The sequence below is a fragment of the Aspergillus steynii genome (assembly GCF_002849105.1).
Source record: "Aspergillus steynii IBT 23096 chromosome Unknown P170scaffold_6, whole genome shotgun sequence".
Classification (NCBI taxonomy): domain Eukaryota; kingdom Fungi; phylum Ascomycota; class Eurotiomycetes; order Eurotiales; family Aspergillaceae; genus Aspergillus; species Aspergillus steynii.
Window position 1 is genome coordinate 624,553 of NW_020194403.1, and position 26,718 is coordinate 651,270.

At 51.6% G+C, this 26,718-nt stretch overlaps 13 protein-coding genes across 13 annotated transcripts; 7 read left to right on the forward strand and 6 right to left on the reverse strand.

Annotated features, from left to right (window-relative positions):
• Positions 1-222: 222 nt before the first annotated feature.
• Positions 223-5,144, forward strand: P170DRAFT_477416 (tetratricopeptide repeat protein; the record flags this gene model as incomplete). Its single annotated transcript, XM_024853459.1, has 7 exons — positions 223-552; positions 619-669; positions 735-939; positions 988-2,067; positions 2,129-2,426; positions 2,483-3,152; positions 3,213-5,144. 7 exons carry the CDS (start codon positions 223-225, stop codon positions 5,142-5,144), a joined length of 4,566 nt encoding a protein of 1,521 aa, XP_024701837.1.
• A 681-nt stretch (positions 5,145-5,825) lies between these two features.
• Positions 5,826-6,987, forward strand: P170DRAFT_448389 (carbon-nitrogen hydrolase family protein; the record flags this gene model as incomplete). The annotated part of the gene is made up of 5 exons (XM_024850959.1): positions 5,826-5,980; positions 6,047-6,224; positions 6,288-6,655; positions 6,735-6,738; positions 6,769-6,987. The coding sequence occupies 5 exons, from the start codon at positions 5,826-5,828 to the stop codon at positions 6,985-6,987; spliced, it is 924 nt and encodes a 307-aa protein (XP_024701838.1).
• P170DRAFT_438291 (magnesium transporter CorA family protein) lies at positions 6,814-8,566 on the reverse strand. Its single transcript, XM_024849565.1, has 2 exons — positions 7,671-8,566; positions 6,814-7,625 (listed from the first exon to the last, which is right to left on the reverse strand). Exons 1-2 carry the CDS (start codon positions 8,303-8,305, stop codon positions 7,028-7,030), a joined length of 1,233 nt encoding a protein of 410 aa, XP_024701839.1. The 5' UTR covers positions 8,306-8,566; the 3' UTR covers positions 6,814-7,027.
• Positions 8,567-9,565: 999 nt separating this feature from the next.
• P170DRAFT_457135 (putative MFS pantothenate transporter) lies at positions 9,566-11,310 on the forward strand (the record flags this gene model as incomplete). Its single annotated transcript, XM_024851689.1, has 3 exons — positions 9,566-10,201; positions 10,405-11,191; positions 11,267-11,310. Exons 1-3 carry the CDS (start codon positions 9,650-9,652, stop codon positions 11,308-11,310), a joined length of 1,383 nt encoding a protein of 460 aa, XP_024701840.1. The 5' UTR covers positions 9,566-9,649.
• P170DRAFT_411776 (amidase) lies at positions 11,281-13,340 on the reverse strand (the record flags this gene model as incomplete). The annotated part of the gene is made up of 4 exons (XM_024846910.1): positions 11,281-12,452; positions 12,499-13,112; positions 13,162-13,239; positions 13,291-13,340. 4 exons carry the CDS (start codon positions 13,338-13,340, stop codon positions 11,350-11,352), a joined length of 1,845 nt encoding a protein of 614 aa, XP_024701841.1. The 3' UTR covers positions 11,281-11,349.
• A 169-nt stretch (positions 13,341-13,509) lies between these two features.
• Positions 13,510-14,460, reverse strand: P170DRAFT_511285 (uncharacterized protein). Its single transcript, XM_024854871.1, has 4 exons — positions 14,116-14,460; positions 13,983-14,063; positions 13,843-13,923; positions 13,510-13,794 (listed from the first exon to the last, which is right to left on the reverse strand). The coding sequence occupies exons 1-4, from the start codon at positions 14,231-14,233 to the stop codon at positions 13,751-13,753; spliced, it is 324 nt and encodes a 107-aa protein (XP_024701842.1). The 5' UTR covers positions 14,234-14,460; the 3' UTR covers positions 13,510-13,750.
• A 256-nt stretch (positions 14,461-14,716) lies between these two features.
• Positions 14,717-15,782, forward strand: P170DRAFT_438293 (oxidase ustYa family protein; the record flags this gene model as incomplete). Its single annotated transcript, XM_024849566.1, has 2 exons — positions 14,717-15,057; positions 15,121-15,782. Exons 1-2 carry the CDS (start codon positions 14,793-14,795, stop codon positions 15,780-15,782), a joined length of 927 nt encoding a protein of 308 aa, XP_024701843.1. The 5' UTR covers positions 14,717-14,792.
• Positions 15,783-16,434: 652 nt separating this feature from the next.
• Positions 16,435-17,474, forward strand: P170DRAFT_438294 (uncharacterized protein). The gene has a single exon (XM_024849567.1). The coding sequence runs from the start codon at positions 16,528-16,530 to the stop codon at positions 17,191-17,193; it is 666 nt and encodes a 221-aa protein (XP_024701844.1). The 5' UTR covers positions 16,435-16,527; the 3' UTR covers positions 17,194-17,474.
• Positions 17,287-18,640, reverse strand: P170DRAFT_448394 (uncharacterized protein; the record flags this gene model as incomplete). Its single annotated transcript, XM_024850960.1, has 2 exons — positions 17,287-18,240; positions 18,374-18,640. The coding sequence occupies 2 exons, from the start codon at positions 18,638-18,640 to the stop codon at positions 17,287-17,289; spliced, it is 1,221 nt and encodes a 406-aa protein (XP_024701845.1).
• Positions 18,641-19,472: 832 nt separating this feature from the next.
• Positions 19,473-19,963, forward strand: P170DRAFT_477425 (GFA family protein; the record flags this gene model as incomplete). Its single annotated transcript, XM_024853460.1, has 2 exons — positions 19,473-19,622; positions 19,691-19,963. The coding sequence occupies 2 exons, from the start codon at positions 19,473-19,475 to the stop codon at positions 19,961-19,963; spliced, it is 423 nt and encodes a 140-aa protein (XP_024701846.1).
• Positions 19,964-20,461: 498 nt separating this feature from the next.
• P170DRAFT_438298 (Queuosine biosynthesis protein) lies at positions 20,462-22,011 on the forward strand. The gene is made up of 2 exons (XM_024849568.1): positions 20,462-20,571; positions 20,665-22,011. The coding sequence occupies exon 2, from the start codon at positions 20,839-20,841 to the stop codon at positions 21,526-21,528; it is 690 nt and encodes a 229-aa protein (XP_024701847.1). The 5' UTR covers positions 20,462-20,571; positions 20,665-20,838; the 3' UTR covers positions 21,529-22,011.
• A 415-nt stretch (positions 22,012-22,426) lies between these two features.
• Positions 22,427-23,249, reverse strand: P170DRAFT_511291 (dienelactone hydrolase family protein; the record flags this gene model as incomplete). Its single annotated transcript, XM_024854872.1, has 2 exons — positions 22,427-22,841; positions 23,032-23,249. 2 exons carry the CDS (start codon positions 23,247-23,249, stop codon positions 22,427-22,429), a joined length of 633 nt encoding a protein of 210 aa, XP_024701848.1.
• A 526-nt stretch (positions 23,250-23,775) lies between these two features.
• P170DRAFT_361944 (GMC family oxidoreductase) lies at positions 23,776-25,522 on the reverse strand (the record flags this gene model as incomplete). The annotated part of the gene is made up of 2 exons (XM_024844490.1): positions 23,776-23,934; positions 23,987-25,522. The coding sequence occupies 2 exons, from the start codon at positions 25,520-25,522 to the stop codon at positions 23,776-23,778; spliced, it is 1,695 nt and encodes a 564-aa protein (XP_024701849.1).
• Between the last annotated feature and the right edge of the window lie 1,196 nt (positions 25,523-26,718).

Below are 26,718 nucleotides of genomic sequence, written 5' to 3' on the forward strand. Positions count from 1 at the left end.
GCAGAGCGTGTCTTGGCATCACACCTAACATGTCTATCGCATCAATGCTGCGGCTGATTGGCGTGCTACTTGTGCTGTATTAGCGTGCGGCTGGAAGACAAACTCGTTCATATCTCCCATGAACTCCCTGTACTTGTTTGGGGTGATTTCTCGCCATCTAAAGCACGCATCAGCAAGACCCTGAATAAACCTTATAAACCAAGAAAGAAAGAAAAAGCCGAAATGTCGAATTCGGCCATCTTCAAGAATCCAGGGGGGATCTCTCGTCGAAAGAAAAATCCCGAGGAATCCCCGAAGTCTAAGAGTATAGACGAAATCTGGGCAGAGGCGATGGACCAAATTGCGAAAGAGTACAAACTATCCTCGGAGAAGCTCGAACAATTCAATGGAAATCTTTATGACGGAGAAACCGGCTCTGAGAGAGCAAGGGCCCTTTTCGAAGAATCGCGACACCCGGACGATAGAAAAGATAAGGTTATGAGCTCGGTTGCTGGTTGTTTGGATTGGGTGAAGACTGGTCTCGGCTTTGTCAATGATAATGTCTCCGGGACTGTATGTCACCCGATCCAAAGGGGATGGGAGATTTAGTTTATAGGATATTGCTAATTGAGGATATAGTACGCGGTGCCGGCAAAGATAGTTACTGGTTCAATTGCATACATGATACAGGTATGTGCGCTATTGTCGTCTCTTTGGGTTTACCGTTAACTTTGGGCTTTACTGAATAATGACAGGCGGCTGAAGATGTGAGCGCGGATTTTGATTTGATAGAATCCACATTTGAGACTCTGAACAATGCTCTGCAAGATATTGGAGAACTCCAGCGCTTCAAATTGGAGTTTGCCAGCCCGACCTTTCTGGAAAGACTAACTGATATCTTTGTTGCGATGGTCAAATTTTGTTCAATGAGTGGCACAGTCTTTTCATCTACCAGAAGAAGTGAGTATAATGGGTAGAGAATGTGCGAGTATGATGCTAATGTTGTAGAACGATGGTTCCGAGCACTTCTGAAAGGGCAAGACCAGCAGATCCGAGAAGCATGCAATGAAGTTAAAAAAGCCATCGGGCTGTTCCGTGATACACTTCCCTTCCAAACACTGGTGGAAATGAACACAATTTCTACAAACATGAAAGACATGCCTGTCCGGTTCGTCGAGCAGCTGCAAGCTAGTGTGAAATACTCCGAGCTCCAGCCCCTTTGGAATAAATCGCAAAAGTCTCTGGATGCGATTAAAGATTCTCTCAAAGCCTTCAACCTCTTTCACCCTGAAGTCGAACAGTGGGTAGAAGATCAGATGAAACTAGTGGCGAAGCGAGTAGTGAATGACACGTTTTCATGGACTGAGAGCGAAAGTACCTACACAGAATGGGAGTCAGGCCGGGGAGCTCCTTATATCTTTATACTGGGAGAGGCGGGGTCTGGGAAAACCTTTTTTGCGTGCCATTGCTACAAATCTCTGCAGAAACGCAAGGCCTTGGCAACTAAAGATCAGAGCTCTCAGCGAAGGACAATCCCGTTTGTCACATACTTCCCTTTCAAGGGTGGTAGGGAAAGTTCCCAAGGACTGGGAAGTGTGCTTGCGCATATTCTACTTCAGGTCGCGATGCAGGACATGAAGCTTCGTGATTCAATCGCCAGAGATTTGCTATCTTTCAAAGAGCGTAAGAAAGAAGGAAACGACGATTCTCAGAAGGTGATCGAATTTATTTGGCAGAGTCTACTAGTCCGAAAATTTGAAAAGGCGGCATCAGAAGCCCCAAGAGAGCTTTTCATTCTTCTTGACGGTGTTGAGGTAATGTGTGAATCAGATCGCACAAGGATGATGGACCTTTTCCAGCATCTGAGCTTGGGAAAAGACAGAATTCGGATACTCATGACAGGAGCCGGTGACAAAACCAGTGTTGGAATTCCTAGATGCCCAGTCATTGTTCTAAATGACATGATCGGCAAAAAAGGAGACATTTGGCGAATAATCCAGCACCGAGTAAGCCAATCTGAAAAGCTGCGGAACTTCAAAGATGAGTTTTGGAAGCAAGTGGAGAAGAGACTGCTTGAAAGCCTGAACAGTGAGTAGTCCTTGAGGACAATGGATTGTTGAACATTATGACTTACCTATATCAATGAAAGCAATCTCTACGGTGGATATCAAAATGACAGTCATAGAGCAAGCAAATGACGAAGTCTCCGCTCTTGAAAAGCTAAAAACAATGAAGACACCAGAGGGACTGTACAAAGAAACTATCAGTGTGGTCCTTAGTAGCAAAAGTGAAAATCAGCGCAAACTTCTCCGATTCGTCTTTGCTCTATGCACTTTTGCTCAGCAACCATTGAGCGTGTACGTCCTCCAGGAGTTTGTCAGACAGGAGCCAGATTTGCGAAAGTCAGCTTTGGACGTAGCCGAGCAAATCAAGGCCCATTCATCAAAGTGAGTACTCCAGATAAGCCGGGGATCAACGTGTACAAGTTTACTCAAATTTTTAGCAGCTTCCTGTTTGTGACGGAAGTCTCTGAAGGCGTTGACTTGAGTGAAGACAAACAGGAAGATGCAGCCACCCGCAGCAAACGACAGATAGCCACCTTTCGACAAGTGGCCTTCCGTGAATATCTGGAGACGACAACAAACGACCTGATTCCTCATCCGTTGAAATCGAAGGTATCCCTCTTTGTGAAGTTAACTGATGTTCTCTGCGGACATGACTCAGAAGGTGCTGGGCTCCGTGAAAACATTCAAAGATACGCAGCTCAAAGAATCACGCGTCACTTAGAAACCATAGATGTTAAGTTAACGGAGCCTGCAGAATGCTCTCAAGTTATTAAAGCGCTTTCCCGGATATTCAACAACGATGGGAATGTCTCCCGTGTCTTCGAGGAGCTATGCGGCCATGATATTTCTTACGATTATGATGGGTTGATGTCGACCATCTACGATGCAAAGAATCTCGGGATCGTGACGAGCTGGGCTAAGAAGATGGATTTCCATGAGGAAACAGAGATTCCCCTAGCAGAAAGAAGTTGGATTAAGAGAATTCTCAAGGAACCAACGAGACTGCTTGAAAATCTTGCCAAAGGCCATTTCTACAGTTGGACAGAGGCTAGGACTTATCCTGAGGCCAAAGTGCCTCACAATCTCATATGTCGCGCTCTGCACTTGGTATGTATCCCCGTGGTCTACCATGTTGAAAGTCATTGAAATTTTAACCTGCCTGTCTAGAGGTTTGGGAAAAACAGAGAATCGGTCTACTCAACGACAGTTGATGCTGCTCAGATCAAGGCTTTATTGAATTACGCGAAAAAGAGAGTGTTTTACGACCTGCCAGTTCAAATGTCTCGATGCCGAATTGCCGCAGCTCTGGTACTTTACAATGAATCCACGGACGAAGAAAACAGAGAGTTTGCGCGAAACCTTTATCAGCAGAACATTGATGACGAAGTTACACGCGGCCCAGAAAGATTCTACTCATATCTGGGTCTAGCTGAGTACTTTGAAGACAGCAGAGAACAGTCTGAGAAGACCGGAGATAATGAACAGGATCGACGCTGGACATCAGTTTCAGAGTTTGCTGAACGAGCACTACATGTCATGCTCGAAGAGAGTGGCACTCTTGGGACAGATCTGAATGAAGGAAGAATTACCAGAGCATTCGTCCTGCATTCATACGCCTTGAAGCAGCTTGGTAAAGATACAGAAGCGATTGAAACTGGTGAGCGTTGCTTGAAAAGGGAACTCCAGTATACTTCCCAGACTCTGGACCTTCTCTCGCTTCTTGTTGATATATATGCCAAAAACTCCCAATGGGCGAAGATCATTGACTTAGTCTGGCGACAGAAACCAGTGATTCAAGATAGGTTCATCATGCATATATACTTGATGGAACGCCTCGAAAACGGAACTACCTTGCTAGAGAGGGCTGCGGCTGAGTCAAGGCGCATTGATTATTTGATTCGCATATTCGAAAGAGCAATCGACTTTGATCGAAAAACATTCCCAATTAAAGCTGCCTTCCTCAAATCGAAGCTGTTAAACATTTACTGGCGCCTGGCGAAGGTAACTAAAATGGCAGAATATCTTATGGAAGAGATCTTAACCGCGACTTCATGTGCGGACTTCATCGTCTTCGACGCTTTCTCCACGATGGTCGAGGTCTATTATGAAAACTTCACATTCGCTCATTTAGACGAGTCCAAAAAGGAAGCACTTGACAATTTGGAAAGCTTAATTGGGAGGTACGAGCACAGTTCATGGCCAAAAACAAGCTTCCTCTCAATGGCCAAGTTGACTCTCGCGAAGATGTACCTCAAATCGGGGAACAATGAGCAGGCTGATAAACACGTTCAAAGTGCTTTTGAGATATGCATTGCAGATCTGGAAGACTCCATCAGCTACAATGACCTAAGCGCCTTTCGTGCTCTAACCAAAGCTTTGGCATTTCTAGGATTAGAAGAAGATGCTAAAGTGGCTTTTTCGCTCCAGCTTTCGCGGGTGGGGGCAAATGACGATGGAATATCAGTATATGAAGAGTCAGGCTTGCCGTCGTCGAATTCCTCTATCTCCAGTGACAGCTTGGTTGAGCTTGAAGAGAATCACGAAAAAGAGAGACCCAGCAACACAGCCCTTGTCAATAGCAAGACCGAGGGCAAACCGAGAGATGAACCTCCCAGTCCCGTCTCACCACTATCGAGCACACATGAACCTGAAAGTGCACCAACTCCCCTTCAGCCCGAAGATTCAACAGCCACAATTCCTACCAATATGGACAGCATTGAGGGATCTGCTTCCTGCGACGGGGTATGCCAGCCTACAGTCAGTTTAGATGTTTTTGAGCCTCATGGGTCAAAAATAGTATACTGTCTGGATTGCATGAATACAGACTTTTGTAAAGACTGCTACATGAAGCAGATCAATTTCTTTGAGAAGGGTGAAGATGGCTTCTGGTTTAAAGCGTGCTGGACCCGCCACGAGTACCTTCTGGGGCCCATTGATGGCTGGATCGGAGTAAAGGACGGTGTTATTCATATTGGCGAAAAGAAATGTCTTTGGGACGATTGGCTGTCTCAAGTGAAAGGTCGCTGGAGAAAGAAGATCTCGTCTCCCACTGTCTGGGATGACGTCAGGTCTCGAGAACCGAAGCCTATCTCTTTTTAAGCTCCTTGTGAGGTCAGTGGTTGTTGTTATACGTTTAATCTGTTGTTCTCGGTTTCACTTGTTTGTCTGCTCTGCCTTTTTTCTTTTTCGCCTTTTCTTTTCCTTTTCTTTTTTCAATTCCTTTCTTCGCCCCTAACATATCTTGCTTAATCTTCTTTTACGGGGTGTTTCCCGGAGACCTATCTTGTAGGCGTTGAAGACACCTGAGATGTAACTCTCTCCCACTCCATACCTACCTGTTCCCCGAGTAACGCCATACCAAATTTCTAGGTATCTATTCATTCTTTCGATTCCCACAAATTCCTCGACATCCGGAAATTTCTCCAAATGCCACCACAAACACTATCTCTCCCACAACATCCGTTTGCCGGACTACACAAGACACGTTGATGAACATATCGATCCCCCTCGTATCCAGCCACACAACACCCTCCCAAGCAAAGAGCCACCTACGTAAGCAATCCCTCCTTAACTGGAAAAACACTAACCCGGAAGCGTTGGCTTCATGCGGGGCAGATGCAGACATCCGTATCTCCGCGGCCTTCATATCAATATAAAACAGCCCGCATGCCTACTCTCTCCACTCAGCTTACCAATACCTAGACTACAGATATCACATTTTTCACCGACATCTGAATCCCATTAATCCCACCAAGTACCAAGCACGTAACACCAAACACCATGTCCCCCGTAACCGTCGGCGCAGTACAAGCTGAACCAGTGTACCTTGATCTCGACGGCGCCGTGACAAAAACGATCTCCTTGATCGCGGAGGCCGCGGAAAAGGGCGTGCAGGTGTTAGGGTTTCCCGAGGTGTGGGTGGGAGGATATCCATGGTATGTATATCAGATTATCCTTGCTAGCTAGAAGGTCAAATAACAAGTCCTTATGGCATATGCCAGGCCCATATGGACCCAAAACGCCTACACGTCGTTCGACTTCGCAACAAAGTACCGCGCCACGTCACTAGAGCTCTCATCGCCACAGATGCAGCGCATCCAAGACGCGTGTGCCGAACACAATGTCTACGTGGTGCTGGGATACAGCGAGAGAGATGGGGGGAGTATATACATGTCGCAGGTTTCATGCCCCCCTCCCCCCTTCTTAACCCCCTAGCATACAGCTAAGCACCAAACAAAACAGGCCTTCATCTCCAACACCGGCACCATCCTGCACAACCGCCGCAAAATCAAGCCCACGCACGCCGAACGCACCCTCTGGGGCGAAGGCCAATCCCCATCCTTAACCTGCGTCGTCGACACGCCTCTCTGTAAACTCGGCGCCCTGAACTGCTGGGAAAACATGCAGCCGCTGCTCCGCTACTACGAGTATTCGCAGGGCGCGCAGATCCACGTGGCCGGGTGGCCGGCGTTTCCGTGGAAGAGCGAGGACGTGACGTTTCCGTATCTGTATAATTGTTCGGGGGAGGCGAATTATCGGCTCAGTCAGGTGGTGGCGATGGAGGGGCAGATGTTTGTGATTTGTGCGACGCAGGTGGTGAAGAGGGAGAGGTTTGGGGTGTTGGGGTTGGAAGGGCTGGGGTTGTTTAGGGAGGTGAGTTTTTTTGGCATCATTGTTGGGGACAGGGAGGTTGGTGGGTATGGGCTAATTGTGTATTCTGCAGGACGGTGGAGGCTTTGCGATGATTTTTGGGCCGGATGGGACGCCGCTGGTCGAGAGGTTAGCGGAAGGGGAGGAAGGGATTCTGACAGCGAACGTGGATCTGGATGATATCCTCGCTGCGAAGAATGTTTGTGATCCTGTCGGGCACTATTCAAGGCCGGATCTGCTGAGTTTGAATGTGAATCTGGAGGAGGCTAAAGTGGTACATCACAAGTCCTGATAAAATGGGGAATCGATTCAGGTTGAAGTCTGGCTATCTATCAAATAATCCGGAGCCTCTTGGCAATCAGCAGGCAGGAAAAGATCACACTCAAGATGACTCCTAAAATGCCTCCCCACCAATATAGTCCAGGCGTGCCGGGCTCTGTTCCTCCCTCGGTGCCCTTGCCAGGCACCGTCACGTTCATGGCGAACAATCCCGTGATGAATTGCATCGGCACGATGATCGCGCCGATCACCGACAGCCGACTGAGCGTTTCGACAATCTCATTACGCATGCGCGTCGAGTCCCAGGACAGCTGTCCGAGGTACTTCGACTGCGACCGCGAGAGCATCTCCTCTGATTGCGACAGGTTGGCCATCATGGTCAACACGTGGTCCTGGATATCGCTGAGGTAGAGAGCGACCTCGGCGGTTGGTGCGTTGGCCGTACCGCAGTGTCGCGCGAAACTGCGAATGACATCGATCTTATCGTTGAGCAGCTGTCGGATGCGAATAACCTCCTTGCGACATTTGTAGATGCGCTGCAACGCCACGCCGATATCGTCCGGGCGGGCGATGGAGACGCCATCCTCCATCATCTCCACGCCCGTCTCGATTCGTTCGATGAATGGGGCGAACCCGTCGACAATATCATCACTAAGCAGTCAGCTCCGAACAAGAAGAAGAAAAAGGGTGACATACATCAAAGCATAACAGATCCAATCACTCGTCAAGGCCAGATGACTGCGATGCTCATCGATACGATGTCGCACATGGTCGGCATGTGCGCTCAGACCGAACGTAAAACTCAACACACCCTGCGCAAACACAACGGCATATACATTGAGCGACAGAGCCCTAACGGCGTTGGGCGCAACGACCTGTCGCGGCGGTCGCATCGACAGGAAATAGTAAGGACCGAAAAGCTCGATCTTCTCGCGAGCCTCTCGCATCTTGATGTCCTCCGTGGTCAGGGGATGGATATCGAAGAGGTCCGAGAGTTTCTCGATATCCGCATCCGAGGGCGAGGTGACATGCAGCCACCAGGTTCCGGCCTCTTCCCGTGTCTCCATCAGGGTGTCGAAGGGCTTGTAGAAGGAGATCAACTCGTCGAGACTCGGGGCTTGGATGGCGGAGTCGAGCAGGGTGGTCATGAAGCTGAACTGGGTGGGCTCGACCAGCTGTTCACCCATTTCGTCGAATGATAGCTTCCGGTCCAGGAAGGAAGGGTCCCCATTTGCTTCGATAGGGGCGTGAGGGTCCATGGCGACTGGACGGAGGACCCGGGAGCGCGACTCCTTCAGGAGTTTCTCGCGGAGGACGTTCACCAGCCTCATGGTTGGGAGAGGGCCACTTATGGGACAGACCAGAGGACTGGAATTGGGGAGACAGGATGTGGCACGATCGGCAGACCGAGCAGCATCCTGACGTGTCTGACGTTGGATGGGCAGACAAGAAACGGTGAGGTTGTGCAAGAGAATAAAAGAGCCAAAGTCGTTCAGGAGGCGGCACTGCCCCGTGCCAAGATCGGTGGTTTAGGCAGGCGGTGTGTCGGCAGCTGACTGCAGCTGGGCTGCACAATTTGTAAGGTGCACAACTTGATTGCATTAGCATACTGTCGAATAACAGGTAACTCAAATTGTGCCGGCTCAGAAAATATTTTACCTGTCTTTTTTTTTCTTTTTTTTTTTCCTTGATCGTTGAATTGGTCATCTTTTGAGTTCAATATATGTACAGTCTCGGGACTTACTATCGAAGCATATATAACTGCCGTGGGAACTAAATATATCTCACTCTTTCGGTCTGATTGGACATGTGTTTCCTCACAGCCTACCTAGTACGACCTACAGTATTGGCAAGGATGGCTCGGTATCTGATCTGCCCTCCTATCCTCTCATCCTTTTTACTCGGGTTCGTAATCTGTGATAATGTATATTCTCCTCCGCTGCCTGCTGAGACTCGCCAAGACCCTATAAGGCGGGGATGTTCAATTGATCACCACTTTCAGGATCTAGATACGGTGGCTGATAACACTTTCCATCTCTGAGCGCCTATAGGTCCTATACACCGAGGAAACAATGATATAGTTATTGTATAACCGGCGCGGCATTTGGGCGGAGGCGATCAAGTATGCCATCGGCTAGACCGATTTAGGCAAGGAATCAAATATGCAACCCCATTGGTTTGATTGATCTTTGATTGCCAGATTGACAATGATAAGATAATTTCCCTACTTTTCATATACTATTACTTTTAGAGAAAATAGGCAAACTGTTTGAGAATTCATCATTTATCATTGGCCTGTATTCTCAGGCAGTATTGTTGTATTGAATTCTAAGGGTGAGGACGAAGTAAAGATTGAGATGTTTGATGATAACAGATGCCAGAGATAATCAATATTCAAAACAGTATATCCTGTTTCAGTCTTCAATGCAATTGTCTACTCCGGAGTAAACCTAGGCAACTCAATGACCGCACGAGTCCCACCCACCAATCAGAAGGCACCCCCGGCCCCGCTGAGTCATGCCTATCCTGGCATGTTTGATAAGAGTCGAGATCCAGAATTACGCCGTAGAATCCATCATCTCGGCTGAAATCTCTTCCTATATAACTCGGCCATGTCGTCTCGATCTCCCTGCATGTAGGCCTGCCTTTTGCCAGGTCCAACCCCCCTCTGGAAAATGTGGACCTTCAGGACCCCCGAGTCCAAACTGCTCTTCAAAATCGACTTCTTCATCCTCTCCTTCTGCTGCCTCACCTACTTTTTCAACTACCTCGACCGCTCCAACCTCTCCAATGCCTACGTCTCCGGCATGAAAGAGGAGCTCGCCTTCCACGGCAACCAGCTGAACCTCATCAACACCATTTTCACCGTAGGCTACATCCTCGGCCAGGTCCCGTCCAACCTAGCCCTAACCTACTTCCGCCCGCGCATCTTCTTCCCGTCCATGATCCTGCTCTGGGGCGGACTGACCATGATCACCGCCGCCGTGCATAGCCCGCAGGGCATCATGGCCATTCGCTTCTTCCTGGGTCTGGCGGAGGCCAGCACGTTCTCTGGCACGCATTATATCCTAGGCTCGTGGTACACGGAGCGCGAGCTGGGGAAGCGCAGTGGCATCTTCACGGCGTCGGGGCTAGCGGGGACCATGTTTGGGGGGTTCATTCAGACGGGCATCCATTCGTCGCTGGACGGTGCGAGGGGCTTGTCTGGTTGGCGGTGGTTGTTTATTGTGAGTAGCCGGTTTTCCTGTTTCAAGTTGTGTTCCCCTCTCGGTGTTCCATCCGACTTTCCTTCCCCGGTCTAGACACTCCCTTTGCCGTGTCTTGTCTAGCCTTCATGCATCACTAGCCCTAACTCCCCCGCATACCCCAGACCATCCCCACCAACTACACCCTCCACCCATACCATAACCCAATAATCTAATACCCCCAGATCGACGGCCTCATCACCCTCCCCATCGCCATCTACGGCCTCTTCCTCTTCCCCGACACCCCCACCACCACCACCGCGCCCTACCTCAACCCCACCGAGCGCCACCTCGCCATCACCCGCCTCCCGAGCACAAACAGCCACACCTCGCGCCTCAACCTGCCCTTCCTCAAAACCCTCTTCTCAACCTGGTACTGGTGGTTCTTCGTCATCCTGTGGATCATCGCCGGCGAGACGGAATCCTTCTCCTCGAACTCCCTCCTCGCCCTGTACATGAAATCCCACCCCACCAAATCCTACTCCGTCTCGCAACTAAACACCTACCCGACGGGCGTCCCCGCCGTGGGGATCCTGTCCACCCTGTTCTGGGCAACGCTCACGGACTATCTAAACGGGAAACGGTACCTGGTGGGGTACTTCATCGGGGTGACGGGCTGCGTGACGTCGGGGCTGATACTGGCGCGGTTCAACGACACCGCGACGGTCTTCGGGGCGTATTACTGGGCCGGCGCGGTGTATGCGTGCCAGGCGACGTTCTTTGCGTGGTGTAATGATGCGATGAGGGGGGTGGATGCGCGACAGAGGAGTGTGGTCATCGCGAGTATGAATATGGGGAATAATGCGGTCAACGCGTGGTGGAGTATTCTCTTCTATGGGGCGGAGATGGCGCCAAGGTTTACGAGGGGGATGTGGGCGATGATAGGGTGTTCGGTGGCGTTGGTGGGGTGGACGGCGGGGATTGTGTGGATGAGTGGGAGGGAGGAGAGGAGGAGAGGGACGAGGAGGATGAGTGAGGATGCAGAGGGGAGGATGGTGAGTGCGAAGGAGGGATAGCTTGGATACTACACCTTGACCTTGGGTGAAGGGGGAAAGGCAGTTGGTTCAGGTAAATCTCGCTGTCTTGGCTAATGTCTGTCTGTATCTAATGCGCCTGATACAATGCATATATCACGATTCATGCTCATGCTCATGCTCGTCCTCGCTGTCGCTGGTGCAGTTCAAGTCACGGGCTCGCTGGATGACATCTTCCCAGATGGGTGGCCGTTCACGCAGCTGTGACGAGATCTCCTCGACTTGCAGCCCCCATTGCAGGAGTCCCTCCTCGTTGCCCCATTCGCCATTGCCCATCAGGCCCACGGGGACTTTACCTTCGCCGCGCGCGCCCTTCTCCGGCTCGGCGTAGCCAGCGGGGACGCTGAGCGCCGGGATGCCGGTGAAATTCGCCAGCCAGACATACTCCATGGCCTTCAGGGTTTGGTCGCCGTCGCTGAAGCCCCAGCTGAGCTCGGTGGAGGCCTTGACGCGCCATCCGGTGCACGCAGCCGTGGGGGTGACGATGATCATGCCGGGGAATTCCTGCCAGAGAGCGGACAGGTGCTGCATGAGCATTTGGCGCAGTTTCTGCGCGAGAAGGTAGTCAGTCGCCGGGGTGGCTCTACCCAGCGCGAGAAGGATGCGGTTGGCGGCGGAGAAGTTGCTGGTCTCCGTGAGCACAGCGGCGGCGTCGTTCAGGATCGTCATGGCGTGGGCGTTCTGGCCCTCGACGAGGAAGGGGATCTCGATCGGGACGATAGTGTAGTCGTGCACGGACACGAGCTTGTCAAGCAGGGACCGACAAAGGCGCTGCACGTCCGGAGATGCCCGCGAGAACCAGGTTTCAGACACGCCCAGGTACTTCTTTCCGCGGGTCGACGGGTTCAGAACCAGGGGTCCAGGGGTCGGGAAGGCCGTGTCGGGCCCAGGGGCAGCCACAATGCGGTAGGTTTCGGCCAGGGTGCGAATATCGGTGGCGAGTGGGCCGATGACACTGGTTGTGCTGGCATAGTTGACTCCGGGATAGTGCGACAGACGGTTGTGCGTGGGTTTGAGGCCGACGACGGAGCAGAAGGCAGACGGGATGCGCACACTGCCGCCGCCGTCGGTGCCTAAGGCCAGGGGAACTAGACCCGTGCTGACGGCGTACGCGCAGCCCGAGGAGCTTCCGCCAGTGTAGTACTGGGGATGGTACGGGTTGGGAGGGGTGCCATAGTGGATGTTGTTGCCAGTGGTATCTGCCGAGGTTAGACCGAGACGCTCATGATCGTGCAAGACACCCACCCAGTCCGAACTCATGCATGGAGAGTTTGCCCACGAGAATCGCGCCGGCATTCTGGAGTTGTCTGACACACCAGTTCGTGATCGACGACCCATCCGCCTTCGTCTCCGGAGTATAATCGTTCAACGAGCCGAGGAACGTGCGGTATCCGTCCACGTCGAATTCATCTTTCACGGCCGTAGGAACCCCATCAAACAATCCCAACGGGCGCTTCTCCCGATACCGACGGGTCGAGGCCTCCGCGGCAGCAAGCACAGCCTCCACCTGACTATCAGCGAACGCAATCGAATGTTTTCCGGGCGTTTCCAAGTCACGACGAATGAGCGGCAAAAGCGCCTTAATGACCGCGGTCGGCGTCAGCTCGCCTGATGTATACAGCGCATGGTAGTCGGCCACCGAATAGTACTTGGGGTTCGAGACGGCGGAGGACGAGGAAGTCGCGGACGGAGGTTCTTCGAAAGGGTTCTCGCTGTCGGATCGCTGCTCGGCGTGCAACGGAATCACCGTCGGATCATATCGCGGCTCGGTGTAATCCAGATGCGGCTTGATAGCACGCAATGAGCCGAATCCGGCATTCAGCCAGATAAGACTCGGTACGAACCACACCCACTCGAGTCTGGACGCGTTAGTTCAGCTCGACTCGTCGATTGCTCGGGGATACCGACAGCCAGGCGGCCAGGCTTACCACGAAACCGCGCAGAGGCGGGTTCGGCTTCCGGTCGTAGGTGGCTGGGACATCGGGCCTGGTTTATGTCAGTCGGTCGAGAATACGAGGGCACGGCTGAAGCTCTTACCCCTTCTGAGGATAAGGATAATCCTTGAATTGGTCTTGTTTATACAACATGACGAGTTATCGATTGTTGGAGTCGCGAACGCGGCGAAGATCAACAGTCGGGGGAAGGCGGTGAGCACGAGGCATCCCATCAGGCATCTATTTTGCACCAGAGGACATAGAACTACACTGGTGGAATTATTATGGATTGTTTTTTTATTCTACAAATCGATAATGTTGGGACTAGTGTATAGAAATGCTAGCTTATCCTCGATACATAACACCGCCAAGTAAGTAGTACAATCACTATCAAACCACTATGCGCGGTTATATATCCTTGGATCTACATTCTTCTATACACACCTTCCATGGTATCATTTGAAGAGATTTCCTAGATTCCTTCATGCGATCATAAAAATCATAGTTAAATCAAGATTGCGTAAACAAGACCACACCCTGAAACACCAAGCCAGCCATCTACTCTACTTACTCTCAGGAAGCTCAACACCGTTAAGAATAGCAACACCTACAAGCCCCATTAGCCAGAACACAAGTAGAAGGAAACAAAACTCACCACCAGCACCAGTATATCCCTGAGTGGTTGCATCATCGCGCTTCTCAGCGGGAAGCTCGACGCCATTCAGGATAGAAACACCTTCAATACGTGTTAGCCAATGATTGAGGACAATTATCGCAACAGGCAGATGTTCATACCACCGGCACCAGTGTAGCCTTGGGTAGTCGCATCATCCCGCTTCTGAGCCGGAAGATCAACGCCGTTCAGGATTGCAACGCCTGCATTGATAGTATTAGTATCTAGTATAGAGAGAACAAGGTGTATGCTCACCTCCGGCACCGGTGTAGCCAGCAGTAGAGACATCGTCCGTGGGAGCCTCAGGAGTAGGAAGGGCAATGGCAGTGCCGACGAGAGCGACGACGCAGAGAAGAACACGGGAGAACTGCATTTTGGATATAAGGCGGCGGATTCTGGAGAGAGAGTAGAGTTGTGCTAGGGATCAATGGCTTGATTGATTGATTGTTGATCAGGACTAGATCGCTGGGATATTCGAGGCTATTTATGTCTCGAGTCACCACAGAAAAGCATACAGAAGATAAGCGCTTGATCAAAACAGGAATATGCCAGGAGATGGATACTACCTTCGCCAGAACCTCAACTCTAACGCCATTTCCATCTCAACTACGTCTATCCTTACTCAGATGGTTCCCATCCACCGCTCGTCGACATGTTACCCTGAAAGGATAAAATGTAGTTCTGGGATGTAAGCCCTAACACGAGGTGGCTTGGCTTGTGATTGGCCTGGATGCAGCCTCTGTGTGACCTATCATAGTTGCAGATTAGCTTGTTTCTTGACTGATGTCAGACGGAGGCTACTGGTTCAGGTGGGTGATGTGATTTTAGTATCGGCATTTGTTTACAGCCCGAGAGGTGGCCACCCATCAAATGTCTTTCAACTTTGGGATTCTGTCTTCCCCTCTCCTTCGATGTTCTCACGCGCTGCCAAAATGCCGTCTCCGATGTATCAAAAAGTGAACAATGGAAATGAGGACATAGACTCAGAAACTGAGCCTCTAAGTCCAACTCACCATGCCCCCAGAGAGAAATCCTCAATATGGACCATGCGCATCCTCTCCGTCCCCGGTGGCTTCGTCCTCTTCAACCTGATATTCTTCCTCTTCTCCATCCTCATCCTCCTAATATCCATCATCCACGTCCAGAACATAACACACAACATCGACAACAGCCTCCTCAAAAAGACCTCTTCCTACTGTACCTTCCCTCTTCTTCTATCCTACCAACCCATCAATACCTAAGCAACTGACGAAAAAGCAGCCCCAATCCTCGACAAACTCCCCATCTCGCTGCGCGAAACACGCACCCACGGGAACTTCTTCGCCGACGACCCCCCCTCTCTCTTCCAACTGCCTCCCAGCCCCGAAGTCGACGCCGCATGGGACCGCATCTCCGACACGCACGCCATCGTGCTTTCACGGGACGAGATCCTCAACATGGGCCGCGACCCAGCCGAGCAATGGCGTTTCCCCGAGGAATACGGCTACGGCGACGACGCCTACATGGGTCTCCTGGATGTTTTTCACCACCTCCACTGTCTAAACGCGATGCGACAGGCTGCATATCCGGAATATTACTTCAACCGCACCCACGATCATTCTCACCACGAGCGGTCCACTCCCGGACAGGTGCATTTCACGCGCGGAGGCCACGATCTGCACTGCCAGTACATTCTGCTGCAGTTTATCCTGTGCCATGCGGACGTGGGGATGGTGACGTTTAACAAGGTGGAGGGGGTGACGGGGCCGATGGCGGATTTTAGCATCGATCATAAGTGTCGGGATTTCGGGGCGATATTGGACTGGAAGGAGGAGAATCAGGTGAATGTTTCGGATGAGGAGTGGGCGTTGATTCAGCGCGCTCCGGAGGGGATTAGGGAGTTGTCGGGGGAGGGGAGGGCGAGGCCGTTTGGGTCTGGGTGATTTGGGGTTGGATGTATAGTTATTGGATGAGTTTAGGTGTTGAATTTCTACATAGAGTTGCAGTATAGGCGTGGTTGCTGTTTTCGTTAACAGGTAGTCATAGAGTGCAGTCTAGATCTCGACAACCCAAAAATGAGAACACACCACCTAACCCTCATCTGGGAAATGGATCCCTGCTATCGTATTATCCTACAGGATCACCGTCTCATGTGACAGCCACCTGAATCTGCAGCGTCACGTCGTACAGCCTGATCCTGCAAGCCACGTTCGCGGGGCGTCGGACTCCGTTCATGCAATCTCACACCGATATAGTTGGAGTATACCAAAGCCACATGCAGAGCACTAGGACCGCCTACTCTGCTTTATTTTTGCAGGTCCGGTTCTTGTTGGACGGTTGGGTCGAATACGAGCGGGCGTTGCTTACACGGTGAGTCTTAATGCGATTACAGTGAGACATCCTGGTGGATTTCCCGCTTTGGTTATAGTTCGACATGGCTTAGTGCTTATTTGGTGAGATGTGCATGTGGACGGACTCTAGCCGCAGCTGAGGTATGGCGTATGGGATGAGTGGCAAGATTTACGTACTTGCTTGGAGGGGAAATATTAGAGCGATTGGATTTGGTAAGTCGTTGAAGATTGGAAACCCTAGCTTCTTGAATAGTTGGTAGGTTTCTCATTCAGATGTATGCGACCTCGCCAGCTCGTATGTCTCCTACTTCTTCGAACGATAATATCGGAATTCGCCATGGCTCAATACATTCCCTTAGACCAAACAGATGTCGAACAATCCCCCAACAATGAAAAAGCAAACCCTCCACCCCCATCTCGTCGATGGCCCTCCCTCCTCCTCAACATCCTCACCTACCTCCTCGCCCTCTACGGCCTCATCAACCTAGCCTTCCAAATCTACACCCACATTCCTCTTCCACCAAAAACCTCCAACCCAACCCCCAACTCCTGCTCCTGTGGCACGACCGCCCAAGAAGCCCTCTCGCGAGGCTGCAAATTCGACCCCTTCGCGCTCGCCTGGCTCCCCTCCAGCTGCCGCGACGACGCCCTAATAACCGAATTCACAGCGCTGGGAAAGTCCCACAACCACAACTGGGACTTCTACACATGGCCAAACGCGTCCCGAAAGCTGGATCTCACAGAAGTATCCATGGGCGCGGACGTCGTGGGGACGCAGAACCGCAGCGCAGTCACCACGACGGTGGACTGGCACCATACGCACTGTCTGTATTTATGGCGGAAGCTGTATCGATCGCGGTATACGGGGGTGACGATGGAGAAGCGGTATGATTCCGAACATCATCAGAAGCATTGCGTGGAGAGTATTCTGGAGTGGGTGAGGCAGCAGCAGCCGGAGGCGGGGAGATTGATTGGGGGGTCCGTGGTGGATTTGTATGAATAGATGGATACTCTTTGGGGGGTAGGAGATGAGGATAGGTCCGAGAGCGCAATCGATGTCATGCATGACTTGTCTTTGGAGACAAGTCAGGAGTTCCTATTTTGCTGTCTCCTCAGTCTCGCCAGAATCACCAGTTGCTTGGTCTGAACAACGACCGGATTCATGACGCTCGTTTGCCCGCTTGATAAACTCGTCCCGGTATTCTTGAGCCAGATCTCTGGCATTCCGAAAGGTAATTGAACCATGCTTATACGTTTCCGAGTCACCGTCCAATGCCCATTTGCCAATTTTCGTCATCACATAATCCGTTTGACGGCCGGGGTCACCCTGCAGCCTAGGCCTTGTAGGGTGTGTGACGTACATCCCAAGAGTTCCGGTATGATAAGTAAATTCTAGAGTATAGGCGTTATTATCATAACGGTCCAGCCCAGTCTCATTCCCGTATTGCTGGAGAGAGTGCATAGACCGTGCACCTAGAGCGCCGTCGTAACAGGCCTGGCGGTGAACCGCAGGAACAGAACCCTCGTTACCTTTCATTTCGACAAAAAGGTTCGGTGCCACCGGTCGGTTGCTCTTATTTGACGGCATAATTTGGTCGTTCAACTGTTTCCGAATATCGGCGTTCAGCTGGTTTGGGGTTGCACCGTAGTAGAGATCGGGCTTCGCATTTGCTAGAGTGCCGTCAGTTAAAGGAGCAAGATTATTGAACAGGTGTCCACCGCCCGTTTGGAAGCAAGCCGTTTTCTTACCCTCAAGAATGGGTAAGATGTCTTTGAGGACCAGCTGCTCACTAGTAGCCTTATCGTTGAGCCTGCAAAATTCCTTATACTCCTTTTGTAGGGATTGTGATGACAGATCGAGTGAAGGCCGACGCGCCCGTAATCTCGTTCGTATTTCGTCAAGGTTCGCCGGTTCGGATGGCTCAACACCATCCGGGTATGTGGACGATGACAGGAAAACGCCATGGTCGATTATATGGCTCTCAAAGTGTGCATCGTAAACGGTTGTGTTTCCGGTCTTTGTCTTGATCTCCGTGTCAGGGGCGAGGCCCTTCGAATTGGTGTGTGTGGGACCCATGGAGTATTGACTGAAGCTGTCTGGTTCTGGACACTAGAGAGCCAAAATAGGCCAGGTGGTTAGTCTGTGATACCTGGTCTCTGTAGGATTATTGGCATCCACTCACGCCTCTAAGGTCCGAAGTATCTGGCCCTCCACAGTGGGAAAATTGTTTAAGCTCGCGCAAGGTAGTAGCAGAACAGTTGCGCAGGAATTCAGGGGCAAAGATATCAGGACTGGGTGAGGGCTCCTGGATTGGAGACAAGAGCGTGCTTCTCCGGTGGACTTCTCGTAACGCGCTCTTAGTCAACCACAGTCTGCTGAGCCTATCCCAGAATAATGGAGGGGGATGGAGAACGCGGCACTTTCGTGGCCGATGCTGGTGCTTGGACATGTGTAAGATAGAGCAACTGAAGCAGTGATGGTAAAGAATAGGAAGGTAGCAGGCGTCAGGTAGGCTGTTTATATGAGGGAGCCCAAACAAAGAAGATCATGATGGAGCATGGCTGGCTCGACTTTGTCAGAACAAAGAGTACACAAAGCAGATGAGCCTTGCATAGTACCTGGTTGGTGCTGTCTGTCCTCATTAACCAAAGATATAGGAGGTCATTTAGAGTGGGAAGCATCATCTTTGGACCTGCGTATATGGTCTGTTTTTTGAATCACCAGGGGGTCTAAATCTTCGATCCTTGATCTTCGCATGGGATTCCATGGAAGTCCGCGGCCCTTCTCCAGATGGTCATCATCAACTCGAAGGAAAGTATGGATGCAATGATACAGCTAGTGAATGAGCGAAAATGACTCCAATATGTCAGAGATGCATGAACAGTCAAGATGAGCTGCCTGGAATGACATCCGAAAAGGGTTAGCGCTGCCAAGACTTGCTGACACTCACGATGAGTCATCCAATGGAGTTGGCCTGGATGCCTGACAGTGAAGGCAGGCAATGACATGGTCTGACTTGCAGCCAAACCGCGGGGAAATCGACGGTGGAATCATCGCCGGAGCTCTAGAAGCTACTAGAGACGCCGAGGCCTTTCGCGCAATATCTGCCACCCTTGACGTGACAAGAGTTAATTTGAATGTATATAGTCCCGGGTCACCTCGAATCTTGACAATACAGACTACACAAGTCTCAAGGAGTCCCTGAAGGCCATTTTAAGGTGCTTTCCTCTCATTTCGCAATTCCACTTACACACGATCAATACCATCACTCCGGATATAAGATGACATCCATCAAATCCGGCTCCTGCCTCTGCAAAGCCATCCAGTACCAGCTCACCGCCCCCCCAGACCAAATGTTCGTCTGCCACTGCAACAACTGCCAAAAAAGCAGTGGCTCCGTATTCATGGCGAACTGCATTTTCCAAAAAGACGTGTGTACCACCCCTCCCTCTTCTTCTGCCTGCCCTCCGCCCGTCCAGCCACTGACATCACTCTCCAGCAACTCCAAATCATCCAAGGCCACGACTCGCTGAGAACATACCACGACAGTAGCACTCGGTCAGGCAGCACTTTGGAACGATCGTTCTGCGCAATCTGCGGATCCAGTCTTTTCGTCTGTCAGCATACGGGAGAGCCGGTGCAGCACCTGGCCGTGACGAGCGGCACGATAGATCAGCGCGAAGACTTGCATCCTACCATCGAAGTGTGGGAGCGGGATAGACGGCCGTGGCTGTCTCCGGTCGAGGGGATTCCGAAGATGCAGACGCAGTGAGCTGGCGGAGGGGCATTTGAATATGGACTGGAGGGTTATGCACGTACATGCAGATGTATCCTGTACCTGTATGAGCCTGACTGTGTGGAGCACCTTTTTCTTCTGACGCCGTGGCCGCTGGAGTGACTTTCATTCTGACATGGACTAGGCAGGATACGACAGGCAGACTGTCCTTTTTTATATTTTTTGGTATGTTTTATTATATGTTGGATTTAATACATGAATTTGTCATTGATCATGAAAATCTATTTGATATGGTGGGTATACGCTGCAGCCTGCGGGGTTGCGCGTTGCTGAGACTTCAGGCCCGGAATCGCGCGCAGCGTGAATGGCTTTTGGAGATCGAGTCGATGCTGATGTCGAAGATAACGCTTCAACCGCTTCACAGGAACTTTTAATCCCTCATATCCAGCCCACGCTTTCTAGTTCTGGGTGGCCCCGGAGTCGACCAAGCTTATCGGTCCATTCCACATCCCTGCACGTTCAAGGGCGAGTCAGTTTACATTTCGGTGATGAACCCTTGTCGGTTTGTTCTGCAAGAAGCTATTGCTATACTCCGATTTGGGAGCCAAGACCTTGAACACGGCATATGCGAGGCCACCACGAAGGTATACTCCAGCCGTCTGGGTGCACGTTGCATCGACACCAGCTATACCCGACGGATCCAGTCAATGCATATCTAATCTATGAAAATACTGCAGTATACCAGGGTAGGAAAGAGCTCTCCCTGTCGACGTGACGGTTGCGGCCCAACAAACCTTTAAATCCATCATCAATTCCGCGACACATCCATATTCTATACAACTTTCAGTTCCAAAGCATCTCATAACTATCCCTTATTAGCTATCCATAAATCTATCATTCAACCACCCACCATGAAGACCGAAGAGTTCGACTTCCACCAGGTCCCCGAGGACATACCTCACGACCCGGTCGAGCTGCGCGGCAAGAGCCGTGAAAGCGGACGCATGATCGTGCTCGACCGCTCCAAGACCAGCATCGAACACACCGTATTCTCCAACATCTGCGACTACTTCCGGCCCGGGGACCTCCTTGTGCTGAACGACAGCTACATGCTGTCCAACACGCTGTGGTTCCAGAACGGCGACGAACCGGCCCAGCTAACCGTGTACGGACACGAGCCCGACAGCACCACCATCGTCGAAATCAAGACGGACCATCGCCTCATCAAGCCCGGGCTTGTGCTCAAGTCCGCCAACAACGACAAGCTCACCTGCACCCTGCTCGAATCGCAGCCCGATAACCTCTGGAAGGCCAAGTTCGAGCCCCTCGAGCTCTTGGTCCCCACGCTGGACCAGCACGGCATTCGTCTGGACGAGAATATTCACCTCAACCCGACCTACTGGCAGAATGAGCGCCAGGCGTATCGCTCTGTGTATGCAAAGTCTCCGGGCTCGTTGGAGATTCCGTCCGCGGGGCTGCATTTCTCCAAGGAGTTGTTGGATAAGGTGATTGCGAAGGGGGTCGAGGTTGCGTACATCACGCTGCATGTGGGCGCGACGGAGATCCTGGCGGTGCGACACATCTCAGCAGAGGAGATTTAGAACCACAAGGTGCGGTCTGAGTACTTTGAAGTGACCGAGGAGGCCGCGTCGCAGATCAATAAGGCGAAGAAGGAGAACCGCCGCATTGTAGCTGTCGGAACGACGGTTATGCGAACGCTGGAGTCCCTGGCTGTCGATAAGGAGCCGAACACGCCCGTTGAGCCCCAGGTGTCCTGGACCGATCTCTACATCTACCCTGGGTTCCAGTTCAAGATGATCGATGTGCTGCTGACGAACCTGCACCGGCCGCGGTCGAGCCACATTGTGCTTACCGCGGCGTTTGCGGGCAAGGATTTTGTCATACACAGCTATGATGAGATTGCGAAGAAGGGTGGATATGAGTTCGACATGTTTGGCGACAGTATGCTGATCACTTAACGGTCGTGGGCTTTAAGTATGCTCGACTTATCTAGATTCAGTAGCTGTTGCGTTCTGGTTTTCCTGTTAATCATATGAAATAAGGAATACTACGCGATTGATTACCAACTGCCCAAGATAGAGGATCTGGATTGCAATTCCTATTTCTACCAGTCCAAGCCCAGCCACCCTCAAGAATGCAGGGTGTGGAGAAGGTTACATCCGCACGGATGCGGGCTGAAGCCGCTGCGGATGGCGGGCCTATCCCGCCAATGATGCGTAGTTTAACCGAGATATAGAGGTCAAAGAGCATGCCAGCCGCCTGGGAATTGACGTGGTGGACTTGTAGGTAATGCTGAACCGGAAAGAGTTTCTGGATGGCAGGATAGGTGGCCATCAACATGCTGTGGAAAAAGAACTAGATGCTGAAACATACCAGGAATGATATCGTTGTCGTATGAGATCCGGAGATGCTATACCAGACCATCACACACAATCAACAACTCCAACCCCCTAAGACCATGTCCCATCCCACCATAAATCAACTCAACCACTCATTAAACCACCCCACAGCCGCCCTCGCCGCCCTCTCCAACCCCCTCCTCTGCACCTCATCCTCGCGATCCCCCCTCGTCGCAAACCCATGCTCCAACCCCGGAAAATAAACATACTCATACGGCACCCCATTCGCCGGAATAACCCTATTACAAACCCCCTTCAACTCCTCCGTGAACGCAAAGTCACGTTCGGGCGCCAGAATCTGCGTCGGAACACCAAGTGCTTCAATCTCCCTGTCCTCCAGCAGCGACGGATGCGCTGTCGCTATACAATCTACTAACCCTAGCCCGTTCGCGCCGAGACGAAAGACCGCCCATCCGCCGTAGCAGAACCCGATTGCTGCGACCTTGGGGTACTGGCTGCGTAGCGCTGTCGCGAAGTTTAGGATGGTAGGGTATCTAGCGTCTTTTGAGTGGCGGGTTACGAAGTCTGGAGTACTCGGGAATTCTAATACGCTTAAGATCCAAAGGTGTCTTTCTGGACAGGGTCGGAGAGGATCTCAGGGGAGACGATTTCGCCGTCGAAGCTGCGCAGACTTAGCATTTCATGTCACTTGCCAGTGTCGCAACTGACGGAGGCTGAACGTACAAATCAGGCACATAGACCGTGGCGTTGGCGTTTTCGGCGTAGTAATCGGCCAGCAGTCTTGCGTTCGGGAATGTCCAGCCAAAGATGTCGTGGACGTAAAGGATGGCGATGGATTTAGAGGTCCCGGTGACGTAGGTTTTGGTGCCGGCGAATGAGGACTCGGTTCCTGTTGGTGTGGCGTGCCATTTGAAGCCGGATTTGCAGCAGTCACTTGTCATGGTTTGGTTCTGTGTTCTGGGGGCTGGGTGATGGTATGATTGATGGTTTCGTATTCGAAGGGATACTGGGAGGGTAATGATGAGTTAATATATACAACTTTTCGTAGCTAAGGGTAGGGTTAGGTGGTATATTGCTGGGATCTCATGCAGACGGCAAAATTGGCCGGATGGGTTGCGGAAAGACGGTTATCATTTCCAGACGTAGAACGACAAGGAGGGTTTTGGCAGTCATTACTCCGATGATCGGCAAAGAAACATCAGAGATTGAAAGACTAATGTCAAAGGAAGCCAATGGGAAAAACTAGGTTTAGAACTAGATATGACCGTCAACAGTAGCAGATGCAGATATTAGAACTTATTGCGTACATAAGGACGACATATTACGTTAAGACCACACTAAAACAGAGGCCTGTCAAATTCATAATGAAACAACAAATTATTTATCGACTCTATAAGCACTAATATACACTTTCGGACTATTCACTGAAGATTCGTTCAACTGTACCATCCACACAAAGTCTTATCTTTAGGCGAAAGGGCAAGCAGTCGCATTGCCCTTGCCCTGGTGCGAGGCATGGGCATCCTGGCCAAGGATACGCGCAGCAGCCGCCTCGGCAACAATCATGATAGTGCTCTGGATGTTACCAGTCGGCAGGTCAGGGTGGATACTGCCATCGACGACGTACTGTAGATCTGTTAGCGTACATATTGAGCAAAATCAGAGCATGACAACTTACCAAATTATCCATGCCGTAGACCTTAGTGTTAGTATCCACAACCGACGAACCACCGTTCAGACCACTATCGGTGCCCATCTTAGCGGTGCTGGTGTAATGAATACCCGGAGTCATGGAGTCGATGATCGCAGACTCGTTGAGGTTAGTGGTCAGCTTGAGACCGGTTCCAGGGGCCGTGATGTCGCGAATCATCTGCTTGACAAAGACGCTGGCAGCCTGCTTGTCGGCGTCGGTCTGCAGGTACGGAGACTGCTCGATGACCGTCTTCTGGGTGGAGTCGATACCCAGGACACCGGTGGAGGTGGCGCCGTGGGTCATGTAGGCGGTAATGCCGAGGACGGAGTTGGCGTCAGGGGCGCAGGAGCCCTGGTAGTAGACGGTCTTGCCGTTGACTTCGTTCGAGGTGAAGAAGATCATGCGGTGCTTGCCCTGGGTGAGGAGGCCGCTGCCTTGGCGGTACAGCGCGATGTCTTTCCGGTCGGTGCCGTTCAGGATTCGATCGTAGTCAGGGACGCCGAAAGAGCCGTTGGTCTGCACGACGATGGAGAAGATGGGGTGGTCGCGGAGACCGACGCCCACGGGCAGCTCGAGCCATTGGTTCTCGGAGGGCACGGAGATGCCGCTCTTCTGCGCGGTCTCGATCTGCTTCTTGGGGCCGATTCCGGAGTTGAAGAGAACGCGAGGAGTAGACAGAGCACCGGCAGCAAGCACGACACGGCCATTAGCAGCGAGAGTGACGATTTCGGTCTTGCCGGAGGAAGTCTGCACTTCGACACCGGTGACACGGCTGCCGTCGCGTACGACACGAAGCACCTTGGTGCCCAGGCGCAGGGAGAAGTTCTCGCTCTTCTGGGCCAGAGGTAGATAGGTACGGACGGGGCCAGCACGCTTCTGGTCCTTGATGTTCCACGAAGGGTAGCTGTAGGCCTGGTGCTTCTCGTTGGGCTGCGTGATCATGTTGACGGCCTTCCAGCCGAGGTTGCTGAAGAAGTTGGACAGGACGTTGTAGAGACCCTGGTCGTAGCGCTTGCCATCAGCCGAAGGCAGGATAGTACCGGGGTTTCGCTGGTACAGGCGCTCGGACGCAGGCTTGAGGTCGTTCGACTTCCATCCAGAGGGCCAGTTGTTGTTGTCGTCGAAGTCGTGATCGGGAGGGTGCACGAAGACCATGTAGTTCAACGTCACTCCGCCACCCAACACGCAGGCAGCAGTTCCTTCGGTGTCGGTGCAAATGTAGTTGGTCCACGCATCCGTGTTTCCAATGTCGGCGGACATCCCGGGGAGGTCGACGGCCGTCAGATCGTGGTTCCAGGGCAGAGTCTCGTTGGCGCCGGTGGCAACCGTCGGACCAACACCACGCTCAAGCAGGAGAACCTTCTTGCCAGCCTCGGTGAAGCGCTCGGCAGTGATGATACCGGCCGGACCACCGCCGACAACGATGTAGTCGTAGGATCCATTCTGGAAGCTGGACGCCGCAGTCAAGCCGCTGATGGCGGCAACCAGGGCTGCCTGGTAGCCTGTCTGAAGGTACCGCATGATGTAAGATGTGATATCGGGTTGCAAAGTTTTACATCTTCGGGGGAAAAGACATTTTATAATTCTCTGAATCTTGCATTCTCCACGTGGAGTGGACTGTTATTCGGTTCATGAAGCCCGGACCCAGACCATGTTGAAACAAGACTCCATAGTCCGTACGTGCTCTGGAATCCTCCAGCCGCGTCGGCTAAACTTTGCTGGGCCATTAGAAAGTAATTTCCGAGTTATCCACTTCTTTTCACCGAACTCCCAATCTCCGGATGCAGCGGATCCCTAAGATAATGACATAACGGCAACGGCTATATTCCGGGCCCACCCATGGGTTGGAATGGTCTGCATGATGATGCATGAAACTTCGAGAAAACTTGGTTGACAGTCATTCAAAGTGTCACCAAGTCAAGTTCATTCGCCTCAAGCCGATACCGCGGTTGAGCATTTGAAAGATCCTCGCTTCATGAGTAGCACACAGACTTGACTCATTTTTCTCGTATCTTGACTGCATTTGATCAGCAGATATTGTTTGCATTAATAAGGAGTTGCCGCTACTCATATCGACTTTAATAATAGGTTCTCGGCTACAGAATAGGTAGCCGTTAGCAAGCTCTTATTCCATCTTCAAAGTTATGTCAGAATCTATGACAGTAACATTTTTCCAGATCATTTCTGCCGCGTGGAGTGCTGAACCGATAAATCAGAGCGACTAGGCAAAACTAGGGTCATCTATGGGTCCTCCAGACCCGTGGAACTAGCCTTTCTCAGGTTTTTGTCAGGCTTTGTCAAGTCTTATCAATCTTTGTCACCGACGACGAGAAAAAAAATTCGATGCAGTTTCACCCGTAATTCCGTGCAGCACCGGGAATACGCTATTCCGCCTGACATTATTCCTCGAGTGTTGTGCCTTGTCGCTCAACGGCGCCGAGGATTTATCATGATTCATGACACAGTGCCCTAAGGTCTAACCGAGATCAACGTTTCAAAGCTCAAACAAGAGCAACTCAACCCCGTCTAATTCGCGCTCCATCTACGCCTGCTACACTATATCTGCCCAAGATTCGCCATTGCGGACCCAATTAACCCTCCGATGCTACCCCCAAAGACCCAACTATCTTCAACTCCATCCACGCCGAGTCAAGCTGTCTGATTATTCTCCTGCGAGGAGCACCACCACTTGAAATGCTTCCCTTGGCATTCGGCGG